Source organism: Yarrowia lipolytica, chromosome 1C (assembly GCF_001761485.1).
Source record: "Yarrowia lipolytica chromosome 1C, complete sequence".
NCBI lineage: Eukaryota > Fungi > Ascomycota > Dipodascomycetes > Dipodascales > Yarrowia > Yarrowia lipolytica.
Genome location: NC_090772.1, coordinates 1663690 through 1678497, shown reverse-complemented (window position 1 = coordinate 1678497; position 14808 = coordinate 1663690). Strand labels below are relative to the sequence as shown.

The window sequence follows — 14808 nt, the reverse complement described above, 5'->3', positions numbered from 1 at the left end:
GACCAAAGTTGAACAATATTAAACCAGCTGGGAAGCCGTCGAGTTCTCTAACTCGCGTAGTGCAACACTAACTAGTTTGATATCCGCAAAGATAACCACACAGAGAACAGTGTCAAAGAGTCTCCACTCACGTTGCAGCTTCTAAAGGTTCAATGGGTACTATTCAAAGAGATTTGACAACTAAAGAGACTACCTTGATATTAAATCACCACTTGAGAGGCCCTGGGGTTGCGATTGGCCTACCGACAAGTCCAGAAATCAGGTTATACAAACCATTTGGAGGTTTGGCCATCTTGAAAGTGCTCCAATACTCCTTGAAAACGAGAATGGCAGGGATATTTAATTTCATCATGAAGAAAGTGCCATTGTTGAACACAATCGCGGTGCATTTGGAACCCTTGGGAAGCATCAACAAGCGCAACCTCTGTTCCTCATCATTTTATAACCTGAGAAACATGTGGAAATGGCCCGGTAGATATAGTACTTCTTCACGCTGTTAAACATTGTTTCTTCAGCGCCTGCGAACGTGCCCTCGACATTCGAATCACTTGTTGACTAGAACTGCCATCCTCTATATGTATAACCAATAGTGGGCCCAATATGTTAGTTCAACTTCGAGTTTTGAAGAAGATATCAGATCACAGTTGGTCTTACATACGTTAGCGGCATGATCAACCAATCCTCACTCTTGTTCACAATGTATGAGCCGAACGAACTTACGGAGATACTTCTCGCCAGTGAACGGTCCATGTTGGTGAGTGGATGACAACGATAATGCATGCTGGTAGCTCACAGCCTGTTGAATGGGACAGTAAGAGGAGAGAAAAGCACCCAGGGTAAATAAGCCTGAGAAGAGACCAAGACGGAGAGAAACCGTCGTTTTAATCATGCTAGCAAAGGTATCCGGAGCTCATTGAGGACCTCCGAAGCGTCTATTATCAGTCAGAGTACGAGAAGACATTAGAAGAACCGTTGAAGTAATGTTCTGTACCTGGTGGAGTAACTGACTATGGCGAAAGCATCTACAGTAAAAGTACCGTTCATCAGCCTGAGAAATTTTATCACTTGTGGCACCCGAGGAAGAAACTGATGACCTCAAGTGTACCTCTGGGTTACAACACCAATGACTCGAGAGCCTAACAAGGATATAGTAATTAAAGAAATTTATACTTAAAACATACTTAACAAAATAAAACATTCAACTAATTTACCAAGTAAATAGAAATAGTTAATGATGCAACAACTCCAAAACTAGAGCCAAAACTAGCACAAACACGAGCACCAATCATACAATTAAATCGAAAGTCACGAAGAAAACAACAACCCAGTAATCCCCCTTATATTACAGCGAGCCCACAACCTCCATCTCTCTCGTCACTCCGCAAACGCCCTCTGCACTATCATCCACCAACTCTAACCCAATCCACCTAATCTCTTCACCACTCGATTGCTCATCACCACAACGACGTTGAAATGCTGTCGATAACTCGGACGACGCTGGCCGAGTTCTCAGCACTGGCTGTGGCGCAGCAGCCACCGCTGACGGCCAAATTGGACGAAAAAAACAGCTACATTGCGACGCTGGCTCGGCTGGCACGAACAGTGGCTCCTCCCCAAGCCTCCAACGACAGACTGGTGTCTGTGGAGCTCATTACACAGACAATGGACGAGTTTCTCAGGGTGCGCGAAAAGGACGGTACTGGAGAAGACTCTCAGGACTCGGAATTCCTTCTGCTCACGTTTGCAGCGCTGTCCATGTACGGCAATGTCGTGGACACTCTTGTGGATCAGACCGTACCCATCTCGCAGGATCTGTACTACTGGCAGGATGTTCACGACTCGTGGTACCGACTGGCAATGCTGTTGGTTCAGACCGGCCCCATTCGAATCTTATCGCTCGCCAGAGACATCTACAAACGATATGATTCCGTGGGCCGAATCTGGGATCGACTCAAGTTGACCGCCAAGAAGTTGTTTGAGGTGGTAAAGAGCGGAGGGGGGGTTCTGGTAGCGTCCTCTCTGCACGACGAGACATCCTTGCGGTTCAGAACGTCTGTGTTCATGTCCAAACCGCCTCTTTCGTTTGCCACAAGCCTACTGCTGTCTCCCATTTCGGCCGTGAGACGCCAGGCACGAGAGAACCATACCCAATTGGCACATATCAAGAACTCACACGCTGCCGATCTCGGTAGACTTGCTACGACACTATTCTCAACATCCAACACAGGCCCTTCTTCGTTCCTGGATGAGGGGGTGCCCAAGATCACGACGACGGCAGGACAGAACTGGAAAGAGAGCGTCGTCAAAAGCATTGACGCAATGACACAGACTCTGGGATCAGGTAAGGAGACTAAAACCCTTGATATTACAAAATCTGACACCGACATCACTGGTCTTGCAACTGAGATCATCCAACTGTCAAAACTGTTGTCAGATCACTCAGAACAGCATAAGGAGGATATTCGCAAGTTTGGAAAACCGTCGTACTGGGTGCGGATGTGGCCCACTTACATTGTGGGGTCTGTGGCAACTGTCTTCACTCTGCTTTCGTTTCTCCACAACTGGCAGGCGATTGTGGACTGGTTCCGAACGTCGGTAGTGTCAACCATCCAGCTCTTCTTCCAGAATTGGATTGTTTCCCCAATCAAGCAAATCATTCACACTATTAGACACGACAACTCATCCCAGATTGCAGTCATTTCCAAGCGAGCTCTACAGGCTGATATGGACTCTCTCGAGCGTATGGTTGTGCAGTTTGCGGTCGAGAATGACACACCTCCTCCTCCTGGGCTTCATTGGACCAAGGAGGACATTCAACAGGTCAAACAGGGTGTTCAGCAGGGAGATATCACTCCCGTGCTGAAGTCGTATGAGAAGGAGATCATGACTCCCGTCAAGTCTCTAATTGGCGGCTCTCTAATCACTTCGTTGTTGATACAGGTACAGAAGACCAAGGTGGACGTGGAGGTGGCCATCTCCGGTATTGATCAGATCCTCAAGAGTCAGGAGTTGGTGTTTGGAATCATTGCTGCTCTTCCGTCGTTTTCAGTCACTTGGTGGGTCTTCCAGTGGTTCACAGGTACATTGCTGGGTCGACGACGGGCTTCTTTGGGCCTGAAGCGACAGAACTCCAAGGATATTGCTACTGAAACTCTTGGACGAATTGACCGAGTCTTGTCTCTGCCTTGCACTTCTGTGGAGGAGACCAATACCAAGGTAGGACTCATTCTCTGTGACACTCATCTGTTGAGAAGCATTGGTCCTAGTTTGGTTGGCAAGCGTGTCAGAGAGTGGAACCGGGATCTCGATGATGTTGATTATGGATGTAGAGAGGGGGATTTGGCGAGGGATACTGTCAGAAGAATGTGGTTTGTTTACCAGCGATTTCTCAGATAAGAGCACGGAACGATATTCTCGATAATGAATATATCTTAGGATTATTGAGCTTTCCGAAGGGTTTTCAGAAAAACCAACCTGTATTGTGGGAAAGGGTGTAGAGATCATGAGGCTACTGAGCAATGGATTAGGACTTGCCGTGTTGAGCCAATTGAGTATGTCATCAGGGTATTGCGTCAGATATAACTCCAGTGACATGTATACATATGAAGCAAGACCGGGGACGAGTGTATAATGTCCTTTAGACCAGGATGGATCGTCTCAGAGTAGCGAATGGTTCACTCGATCCTAATGCTCTTACATAGTGCCGTTCTTGATCACAAGCCATCATACATTCCATGTGATACAAGACATACGGGGAGCACAGGAAGACACAAGAACGCGGGGACAAGCAGACCTGGACCAGTTCTAGGACAGCTTCGGGGATGGATATTCTGGCAAAACGGATTCGGAAAGTTCAACGAGTTTTTGTCTCTGCGGCACTATGGTTACGGGGTCCACGGTAACAATCTTGCTTAATGACTGCTCCTTGATCATCGTGATCACCAGAGATTAGCTGAGTCGATGGTCAGAGTAAAAATGTTCGTGCATAGTTGAATGTCAGTGTTGCCGCGGATACCCGGCCCATCTTCGTCATGTTGCATCTCTCTTTGCAAGTGCTTCTCTACCGTTATCGATGCATGTCAAACGTGCCTCGTATTAATGAAGTGTGAGCAAGCGATCGGAAAACAGGGGAAATCGAAGTTGGTGCGGAATGGAAGATGACGTCAAACGGCATACGTATGTTTTGAAACAAAGATGAAAGAATATTTCTTTGCTCCATCTTGGCCTATTCTCAAAGATGCAGATTCATACTCGCAACTCGAGGAGTCTGAAAGAGCAACCATCTGAGACCCAGGGTAATGGAACCCTGCCCTGGGGACACACACACAAGTTTCGCATTAAGTCCATTAGAATTGGCACTTTTGCCTCTTGTAGTTAACAAAGTGGAAGATCGACAACGCAGGAGTATATCAGACTTTGAGCGGGAAGTGTATCATCTTTCCATCAAGGATGGTATCAGCAGCAAGAAGCCAACTGGTGGGTAATGTAGCAGTAGCAATCAAGATTACTACATCGAAAGGCGTCGACGGACAAGTTTGAATGGATAAAAGAGACATTATTACCCTTGTCCTCGAGGTGAGACTGTCGCATCAAACTGGGGGGTTTGACTCGCTCGCTTGAGTTTCTATGTTCGCCACATTGACAAAAGTGATATTATAATCCTGCAGACAGATTATCCGAGATCTTCACTTCCTTATAATAATAGCAATCCACAACTTGTTGGTTGTGTCTCAGAACCCCGCAGTCTTGTCTTTTTTTGAAATTCTTACAAGCCGTGCCTATTGTGCGATCAAGATTATGCACCGCCAAGTGAGACACGGAGCGCCGAAGGGCGACGTGGTGGTCCTTCACGTTTGAATGAGAAGCGAAGTAGTACGAGTACAAGAGCTTGTAGCTTGTCTTTCATCTCAGACATTTGCTATCAAGGGGTATTCTGTGATGTTGCTGTTTGATGGTGGATTATACGAGCTCGAGGTGTCAGCATCAGGACAAGCTGCATAATGCAAGTATACTGTACGGATGTTTCGGAACTCGGCGAATGGGTTACTCCTGCTTCGAAATTGTAGTATCTGGAAATTACGACATGATCTAATCTAGACACGCGCTGGACCTGTGAAATCACACACAATCAACTTTAGTGAACCTCCGCGAACCTCTCTAAAGAAGAAGCCGTTTTTATTGCCGTTTTATATTATTATTTTTTCTTCGAGGAAATATATTTCAGCTACTTGAGGTTGAGACTACAGTAACAAACAATGTTATACCCGCCGCAAATTCCCTTTTTTTATTCCAATGATTCATTACAGCTACAGTACTTGTACTGCATGTATATACCTACAAGTAGTACCGGTTTTTTTTTAATTCTAATGATTCATTACAGCTATATACCTAGTAAGCCGGGTTATTGGCGTTCAATAAATCATACACTTCTGAATCTATGCCATGTGCGCTGCGAGGCGCTGTCGGTTGGTTTGTTGACGCTTCGTCTAGTTGATGTCATTGTGGTGACTCTCGTGTGTGTCCTACTTTTTTTTTTATTTCTAATGATTCATTACAGCTTACATAACCAACATTCACATAATATAGACATATTTTTTCAAAAAAATAAATTCCCGGTTTCTTGGTCTAGTTGGTCATGGCATCTGCTTAACACGCAGAACGTCGGCAGTTCGATCCTGCCAGAAATCATTTTTTGCTTGTTGCGAGTACCGACCGTACTCGTAGGTACTTGCTTGCATACTTGCATCGTCCACGGACATTTTTTTCCAACACTAAAATCAAGCTTTGAACCGTATCTGTAAATATCAATACTCTTTACTATCAATACCGCTATTACCGCACCGCTACATGGCAATTGGTGGGTGGAAATGAGCTGACATTCTCTTTGTGTCGTTTCGGAGATATTTGCTCGGATTGAAAAAAAAACCGGTCTGGGACCGTTTGCACTTGCAGGTGTGCATTCGACTTGTATCGTGCATGTCCGACCCTACATCCGAGGACACAGCAGACCATGTCTTGGATAAAATGGGACCATGTTTCAACACCAGATGCGCTGGATTTTCACGGACTTGAGCACTCCATGTCTCACAGAAATGGAGTAGCACGCGCTACCCGAGATCCGTCTCCTGTTTCTGTTTCAGACGCCCCAACCAGATCTGACGATGTTTTGTTCAAGAGCAAGTTGGTGAGCCGTGTGGTGCATGCATAAGAGTATGGGCCATAGTCGTACCAGCATTCCGAGGCCCAACCGCCTACAAACAAGAGGCCTCAGGGGACATACGATCTGTCAGATACGCGACGTACAGTATTTACGTGCTACACTGTCCCAGCTACCACAAAAGTTGCTCTTGATTGAGCTATGGCCCTATACCGACGGTCGATTAATTGAGGCCGAAAATCCGCCGACCGGCCAAAAAAGACGTTGCTGTAGCTAAGTGCGATAGTTTTGGTCTAATGAGATGTCCGATTAGGAAGGCTTATTTTCATAAGAGTCTCACCCTAATTAATAAAGACGCGCGTGTCGGTGATCAATAATCGAATTCTAAAGACGTTTGCTTTTACGATCATGCCAAATGTGGCTGGCTGGATCTACCATGCGTTCCAGGGGTTCAATAACACAACTTCGATTCGACTCATACTATGTACATGCTCAATAAATAATGGTTTGACATCCATCCAGCAGATGTCCAGTGGCTTGCAGTCAGTGTATATATGCAACTGTGCCATTGTTTAGTTTTCCGGTGAGGAGGGTACTAGTTTTGGTTGACTCCTTCAGCCGTGGTCCCCTAGTTGGCTCCAATACCAGTGTTGATAACCGAGTACAGAGGAGGAGGGTTGAACTCGTTGTACTCGCTGGAGGCATCCTCAAACAGCATTTCTTGCTGGTAGGGGTGGTAGGTGTAGTTGGGCTGTTTCATGTACTCTGCGTCATCCTCATCAGAAGAGGAGTCCGACAGATCGGGAGAGTCGTCGTCGTCATCCTCATCGTCATCAGAGGAAGAGACAGCAACGGAATCGTAAGCATCCTCAGACAGCTTGACCATTGTTTGCTTTTGTCGTCGGGCAGACAGCTCGCCCAGCAGGTTGTCCACGAGGTTGGCATGGCACACGAGTTGCCGCAGCTTGAGATCAGGTCGCACAGACTCCTTGGTCAGCTTCATTTGTGCGCGCGAAGTCAGGTAGTAGATTTCGGGTATCGAGGTCCGGTTGACAGCGTTCATGTTTGGGTGGTTTGAGAGAGAGGGAGTGTTGTAGCGGAGCTTGGTGGCTGTGTTTGTAAGAGCTGTGGCAGCTGTGTGTCTGTAGGAGCTGAGGAGTTGTTGTTTTGTCTGATGAAGAACCGGGAGAGGAGCTGATATATATACATATACACATATAATCGCAAGAGCTTGACACAAAGTGTGTTATCTCTTGTGCAGAACGAAAAGTGAAAGCTCAAGTGAAAATGAAATGGGACGATCTGGGGATGCAGCAAGTGGATTTTGGGCAGTCCGATACGCGGCAGTATTGGTAGGAAAGTGGTTCTGAAAAAAACATAAATCAATGTTTTCGGGCTTCAATATTTGATTCCGCCCGTTATATCTCCAGAATTCGGCCTCCAACAGGCCCAAATCTCCATCCTATCGTTCGGATAAACTTCTGCCTCCCTTGCAGATAGTGCGTTACTTGTTCTAGGCGGATGCCCCACTTTGGGTTCGTTTAGATGGCGGTCAATCCATTAATCGCGTTCCAAGGATCCGAGGCTGAGTGGAGAGGACGTGATTTTAGCCCAAAACCCAGCGGGTTTCGAGCCCGTGGCAACCCCCCTGATTCCCTCCGTCTACACGTCAACAGTAGCACCATTACCATGCCCCCATCAACACCAACCGAGACCTTTCTGCACGCCAAGCAGTTATTGCAAGGTTTCGGATGTCCTTCAAAACGGAAATGTTTTGCTATGAGCAAGATTTTTGGGTTCGCTTTCCACAAAGAAAAAGTGCAAGTCCGGCTGATGGAGCAGTGGGTAATTTTTTTTATATTTTTTTTTTTTTGGTTGTGCAGCTCTCTGCGTTTTCTCTTTCTTTTTTTTTTTTTTTTTTTTTTTTTCTTGGGCCTGGCCCACACTCAAAATATAGACCTCATCGCCCTCATCCCTACAAGCCAGCCTTTTACCTGTGCACGTACACCCCTGGCCCATCGTAGCTAGCAAGCGTCATTTTGCCAAGAGCCCAGACAGCAATGTTGCGATACAGGACAGGATGAGCAATCGCGACAACCACAGGGTCTACCAGCCACAACAAGCCACTCGGGTGGTTTCTTTGTGCCACAAACCCAGCTGCGTGGGCCAACGCACCGGTTCTACGGTCTTTGTGTGTGAGAGAGAGTGTTTGAAATCAGCCGATTAACGTCCCATGCGCACACCACGTACAGTGCCGGTAGGGCTTTGGGACTATTGCAACTATTGCATCCTGTCAGGCTCTCTCTCTCTTGTCTATCACGGTACCTGCATCAACGTTAACAACGGACCTTGCTTTGCTTTGTACTCTGAGCAACACACAGGTGATCGAAAGGAGGAGGTGGAATGTAGTAGCCGAGCGGTGGGGGAGCGAACCAAACCGATCCGCTCAACAGACGGGGTCTTTTGCGAACGGGATGTGGATCCAGTGACGCACATTCACAGGCATCCGATACCTCCTTGACTCACATTATGGCGTACATTTAGGGTACATACTGTAGCTACAAGTACACCACGCCTTGCTGTCAACCCATACTTTGACCTTAACCTCTTTCTCACTAGTCTGGTAACCGTCTTGCCGGAAGCGGTAATCATATCGAACCACCTCGATAGTCGGTGGGAGCATCTTTCGGCAGAGATTTTGGGATATTTTCACAGCCGTTTGCAGGGCTCGCTGTCCACACAACGAAGCAGTCCCCGTCTGACTCCGTCGCACGCCATGAGTTGGTGGGACCCCATGCTGTAGCTGCGACGACCGGCAACCAGCAAAAGCAACGAGTCCTGCTGTTTCATGGACACGTGCATAGTCCCGAAAAAGAAATATTCCATTTCCCGTTTATTGTGAGACATGGGGTTGGTGCTACCTGTAGTATCGCTAAGCTTGATAATGGCTCATCAGGGTACTTGTCCGGTAGGTTGGGTAAGCCACAGTAGCGCGTCAAGAGAACCGGTGGTATGATCACTCGTACAGTGACCGCTTATGGACTAGTTGGAGATCTCAACGCTACTGTTAGAGCCGTGCGCGCGAGCAAAGCACACCGCCCACGACGGCTCTTGGCCTGGTCACCGCCTTGCAACCTCCGCCTCAACAGGGTGCCAACCATGCATGCAGTTCATATTCCAGACACTCAGGCTTCATTCCATTTCCATCAGCATTATCAACATTTAGTCGCGCGACAGGTTTCATGCAACAAATTTCTTGTCTAGACGAATTGCTTTTGGCACGATAAGAATGCTCGATCGAGCAAGGGTGAAGGGCCAAGCCATCCGAGCGAGCAGTAGCGAATCACAGCCATCAGGGCAGCCATATCAAGCGTCACGCCAAGACCCAGACCCACTAGTGGTCCGACATCTCCGACCGCAGTTGACATGCCTTCCACCCACGGCTTTCCTTCCATAATTACAGGCCCCAGGGTCCAGAAAAAGTAACGTGGGGTGCAGCAGCGTCACCAAGGTTGGTTGTGTTGAATCATATTGTTTGTAGAGGACCCTACCGACCAAGTTATGTTCATCCACCTCCGGGCTTACTAAGATGTTTCACCTTAATCGACTTTACGAGGGCTCCAGCTCTAAGAGGCCCGAAACCACGCAGAATCAAGCTACAGTACTCGCCAAAAACACCATTTAGGTCAATCAAGGGTCTCCAGAATCACCCCACAAGTGTGCCAAAGCCTCGGGCCCATCGATACTCGCTTTTTCACCATGCGATGGCGATGCTTGGCTGCTTTCGGGTGGCTCCCAAGGTTCAATATCGGAATCCGAAACAGCAGGTTTAGCCGGCCCAGGTGATGAGATGAAATGCATCAGGCCCAGAGAGGAAGGTATATACAATTCGAAGCAGGTTTAACCGAGGGTATTTGAGAAATATTCGCACAAGAAAACAAAACAAAACAAAACAAAACTAAACAAATGGGCGCCGTGGAATACAGACAATATGGGGTGATTGTGGGACCGTCACTAAACCGACTAACGCCTTTCTTCTTTTTTTTTTAGCACTGCCGCATCTTGTACAGCTGACAATCCGTCGGTTCGGAGTTTGCGCAGCTAGTGTCGGAGTTTTAGACCGAGGTGTGCTCGGAACTACTGTAGACCGTCAAAGGAGAAAAAAAGTGGTGTGATAGACATTAGTAGTTTTTCCACGGTCAGCAAGTGGTGGGATCAGACAGCTCGCCCAATAACGGGGAGAGTACGATGTTGACTCCACATACTGTGCAGCTACCAGAGGTGTCCACTGTGTATCACAGGAGTGAAAAAAGTGGCGATATGGATACTTTGGAAGATATAAACTGCTGATTGGTTTAATAGGATGTTTACCACCATCTGATCCATGGATGTGTGAGTGCAGCAGATTCAAGACTGTATACTACAAGCAAGCACAGGTACAAGAAACTGAGTGCTTCTCGACCTACAGTATTTGCAACAATGGTCTCATTTAAACGAGTCTTCAAGTCCATTTGATTCTCAATTGCAAGTACTCATTCTCAATTGCAAGACCCAGGTAGAATTTCTGTACACGGGAGCTATACCGCAAACTTCAAGCAATCGCACACCTCAAAGCTTCATCTAGTGAAACCAGGACCCTGTTGATATATCTCGCATTGAAACAACCTGAAATTTAATAAAGAGACATTATCAATAATCTTGTCGTATTTTTTTTTTTCACTCACGATCGTATAATCAGTACAAATAGCAAGCCAGTACCATACCTGTGACTTTCCACCTGCAAGCAACTCACCTTTAAAAGGATTTAAGAGCTAATGTCGCAGAGGACTCTTCATGTCCCGTGTCGACAGTACTTACTGAAAGCCTAGCTGATTGTTTGGTTGCTCTGATTAACATCATTAGACATTAATTTACAGTATTGTTTAAATGAAGTAAAGACATTGTGCCATATACACCCACCGCTCGCTCCTGAGTACATCACCATCTGCTATCATCAACAGGGAAGACGACGCAGAGCTCTTCGCTTGATTGAAGCCCATGACAAGCTATTGCCTATCGACGAGTAAATTAGCCCACGGTCCACCAAGACACAGCTCGTGACTCACTCAACCAAGAGCACTTCTTGGCAACTCAAGGCTATTAGTCTCCGAGCTCCTGCAGCACCCGATCAAATTGCGCCTTATCGTACTTGATGTACTTGTCCACATTCTTGGAAAAGTCTCCTCCAATATGCTTATCGTAGTATCGATGGTAGAGGGGACAAATGAACGCCACCTCCTTAGCCAGAAGCTGTTTCAAGGCCGGATCGGTGATGGTGTAAGTTTTATGATTCTTGACAAGCTCCTCAAAGTCCGCGTTGAACGTCTTAAACTTGTCCTTGACCAGCTCTCGATCCTTGGAAGAAAGGGAACCCTTGGAATTGACCACCGTGGTGTCCATAAGCAACGAAGCGGTAGCCTTCCAGCCCTCCAGGAACAGGTTAAGACCTCGCTTTCGCAGCTTCTCCAGCCGTTCTCGTCCTTGACCTCCAAGAACCTTGTAGACCTCTGATTTCGTTACGAACCGCTCAATCAGGGTCAGGTTAGTAAGTAGAAAGAAGCCGACCTGAGACGGCTTCTTAGGGTTCAGCTGCTTCGCCTTCATCTCCAAGGTCACGTAGAAGGCGTCAATAGAGTCTGAGAAAACAGCCGAAAGAAGTTCTTGAGGCTTGGTTGTCGTGTAGCCTGCCGGCGCGGATGAAAAGGTCGACATCCACGCTGGACGGGGCTGTGGGATCCATTGCTGGTACTTCATACCACTGATTGCGAGCACTGCGGAGTCCTTATACTCGGCAAACCGTCGGATTCGACTCATAACCTCTACTGTAGCGTCACAGACACCATTGTCGGACGGCAAGGTCATCACCTGTTGTACTCTGGCCTCACAGATTTTGAGAATTTCGGTAAACACGCCCTGAGAGACGTTGTAACTGCTCTGAATTAGGCGATCGAGAGGAGCAGCGGAGTTAGTAAGCGGCTCGAGGCCTCGCTTCAGAGCCACGGTGCCCTCAATAAGCTCGAAAATGAGCAGGGCGTCGGTCGAGATGTTGCGTTGCACGTGATTTGAAATTTCCTCTCCTGCAGCCTGATAGGTTTGCAGAGGAGTCTGTGCCAGTTGCGTGAAGTATTGCTTGACACGTGCTTCGTCTTTGGGAAAGGCACATCGCAGGTTGTCGTGTTCTGCCTGCAACATCTTCAGCAGTGCCTCAGCGTAAATATGAATGCCGTTGGACTGCTTGTCGTAAGGAGCCTTGCCTGTTCGAACAGTGGGCTTCACCTTACTAGCTACCGGAGAGAGAGACATGGCGAGATACCGGCTTCGCGAGTCAACGTAGGTGTTGTCTTGTCGGGCTGAGAATCGCGCCACGATGCCCATCAACTCGTTCAGCTTGTCTGCGTTCTTGGGACTCATCAGAGGAAAGGGTTTTCCGGAAGCCAGGATAGGAACAGGATCAATTGGGTTAGATTCCTCCTTGAGGATGGTAGCGAGGTTCTCCTTAAGACCAGACGTTCCCATTCGAGCCAGGTCCACGGCCTTCTCTTTGACCTTGGGAATGCTGTGCAGTTTTCGCTGTTCGATTTCGTCGTTGACTCGAATCACAGATTGAATGGCCGCCACGTAGGCAGGCAGACCCACCGCCTCGGGGCCCTGTCGGATGATCTTCTCCTCTCTTGCCGTCACCTTGGCGTAGTCCCTGATGCCGTCCACCACCTTGAGGCAGTTGTTCAGGTTGGTTTCGTAGACTTGCATTCGTCGTTGCATGCCCGAGATGGGCTCGATCGTGATTTCGGCCTTGTATGACGAGTTGGAGATCTTTTGGCAACTCGCAACCATGCTTTCCACCAGCGTGTTGGTTTTCAGCAGGTTCTCCTCCAAAATCCGCACGTCCACTTCGTCGGGTCGTAGAGACATGCTGTTTTGGGTGTCAATGTTTATGTGTCGTTAGTGGTCAAAAAAAGGGTCGCGGTTGACGTCGATTTTGCTGTTAATGTGCCGCTCACGGTGCTTGTATGAATATGGCGATGGTGTTGTATCTTGGCTATGCAGCATACTCGACGGTGATGTGTTGTGAGTTTATTTGAGACAGCCCAAGTGAGATAATAACACAGGAGGAGTGTTATTAAGCCGGGGATGTAGATACGGTGAAAGCAAGGTGGTAATCCAGGGCCACGGGTTGAATCCGGAGTCGCTTTTTATATCCACTTGCGTACTAATATCCCGGACTTGGACGTCCAAAGTAGGTTGGTAAAATAGTGAGCTGCGTCCGTATTAGGAGTGCTATGAAAAGTATCGGAAGTGTACGAGTGTGGCATTAGAACTACAGACCCAAGTTGTTTGGTTGGAGAGAGCCACACCACTTCGACCTAACTGCTGATTCGGAGTTGACGGAGCATCTCATGGTGATCTAGTTGCTACCAGCGACTCCAAAGAAACTCTTCTTCAACGTCAGATAGTGCGCCCGCGGCTGCCTTGATACCGTCCACCAAAGGCCTGAATGCCACGGATGTAGACCAGACTCCGGCCCTTACCATCTTCCAACACAACTACAGTGCATTACTAAACCCGAGCGGCTTCATCACTTGTTGATTCGGACCACCGTAATCCAAGCATATGAGCAAGCCCTCCCCGTCGGAGAACGGCACCGTGAACGCAGAGTCGATGACGCCTTGCCCTCCTCGAGCATCTTGTTTACGTAGCTGGTAACAGTATGTACTACAGCTCTCACAGAGCTCTTATTTGGCTCATCCAAATACGTAAGTCATGGCATCCCCTGTTTCAACCGGTTCCAGGCCTACTGCCATGAAACAAGGTCCCTCCAACCCTGTCATTCCTGTTGAATAACATGAAATTTTATATAACAAATACATTAACCACTCACATATCACTTGCCGGAAGCCGTTCCGATAGCCAGACTCTGCTCTCTGACAGCGAGACTCATCAGGACAGTCTCCGCACCCTAGTGGAGAATTCGATTGAGCTCGCCATCAGGTTACAAATTCAGCTGACAAATTCAGCCGAGTGGATTTGCTCCTCAGAATGGAAACTGGTGGTTGTTTTGAGGTGACAACGTTGATCTCTTCATCATAGTGAAAACCCATACAGACCTTCGCCTGCTCGTATGCCTTCGCCTGCTCGTATGCCTTCGCCTCCTCGTACCCGTCATTAGCCTGCGATCTGAACGTCCTGTATCGCTCAATAATAGGAGTAGAATGCAAATCAGATAATATAAGTGGCGGTACAACAAGTAAGAGCTCAGAAAATGATTCTACAATGTCTACAACTATTCTCCTGAAAAACATAGATTCACCGAAATCAAAACTCCATTCGTTGGATCGATAATCACTCGATCTGATCATCTACGGTACACTAACTAGACAATATTCTCAAACGACCACATCCCCATACTTGCAATAGTTATCTGCAGCTTAGTCATAATTTTTTTTTTAAAAAAAATAAGTAACTACAGTACTGCCAAAGCGGATCTCGTAGGAAAAAAATCTCCCGGGGGCGAGTCGAACGCCCGATCTCAAGATTACAATTTATACCATTACAGTCTCGCGCCTTAAACCAGCTTGGCCACCGGGAGGTTTTTTTGAATTTTGAAAAAAGTT

General features: G+C 47.5%; 6 protein-coding genes and 2 non-coding genes across 8 annotated transcripts; 4 read left to right on the top strand and 4 right to left on the bottom strand.

Annotated features, from left to right (window-relative positions):
- Positions 1-1473: 1473 nt before the first annotated feature.
- Positions 1474-3396, top strand: YALI1_C16770g (uncharacterized protein; the record flags this gene model as incomplete). Its single annotated transcript, XM_501744.3, has 1 exon — positions 1474-3396. The coding sequence occupies one exon, from the start codon at positions 1474-1476 to the stop codon at positions 3394-3396; it is 1923 nt and encodes a 640-aa protein (XP_501744.3).
- Positions 3397-5614: 2218 nt separating this feature from the next.
- YALI1_C16728r lies at positions 5615-5688 on the top strand. The gene has a single exon. It is a non-coding gene; the product is annotated as a tRNA-Val (tRNA).
- A 1097-nt stretch (positions 5689-6785) lies between these two features.
- Positions 6786-7220, bottom strand: YALI1_C16712g (uncharacterized protein; the record flags this gene model as incomplete). Its single annotated transcript, XM_501743.1, has 1 exon — positions 6786-7220. One exon carries the CDS (start codon positions 7218-7220, stop codon positions 6786-6788), a length of 435 nt encoding a protein of 144 aa, XP_501743.1.
- A 1585-nt stretch (positions 7221-8805) lies between these two features.
- Positions 8806-9064, bottom strand: YALI1_C16694g (uncharacterized protein; the record flags this gene model as incomplete). The annotated part of the gene is made up of 2 exons (XM_068282319.1): positions 8806-8884; positions 8931-9064. The coding sequence occupies 2 exons, from the start codon at positions 9062-9064 to the stop codon at positions 8806-8808; spliced, it is 213 nt and encodes a 70-aa protein (XP_068138420.1).
- A 382-nt stretch (positions 9065-9446) lies between these two features.
- YALI1_C16688g (uncharacterized protein) lies at positions 9447-9990 on the top strand (the record flags this gene model as incomplete). Its single annotated transcript, XM_068282318.1, has 2 exons — positions 9447-9577; positions 9621-9990. The coding sequence occupies 2 exons, from the start codon at positions 9447-9449 to the stop codon at positions 9988-9990; spliced, it is 501 nt and encodes a 166-aa protein (XP_068138419.1).
- Positions 9991-11296: 1306 nt separating this feature from the next.
- Positions 11297-13108, bottom strand: YALI1_C16653g (uncharacterized protein; the record flags this gene model as incomplete). Its single annotated transcript, XM_501742.1, has 1 exon — positions 11297-13108. The coding sequence occupies one exon, from the start codon at positions 13106-13108 to the stop codon at positions 11297-11299; it is 1812 nt and encodes a 603-aa protein (XP_501742.1).
- A 485-nt stretch (positions 13109-13593) lies between these two features.
- On the top strand, positions 13594-13893 carry YALI1_C16648g (uncharacterized protein; the record flags this gene model as incomplete). The annotated part of the gene is made up of 2 exons (XM_068282317.1): positions 13594-13596; positions 13651-13893. The coding sequence occupies 2 exons, from the start codon at positions 13594-13596 to the stop codon at positions 13891-13893; spliced, it is 246 nt and encodes an 81-aa protein (XP_068138418.1).
- An 801-nt stretch (positions 13894-14694) lies between these two features.
- On the bottom strand, positions 14695-14783 carry YALI1_C16637r. Its single transcript has one exon. It is a non-coding gene; the product is annotated as a tRNA-Tyr (tRNA).
- Positions 14784-14808: the final 25 nt, after the last annotated feature.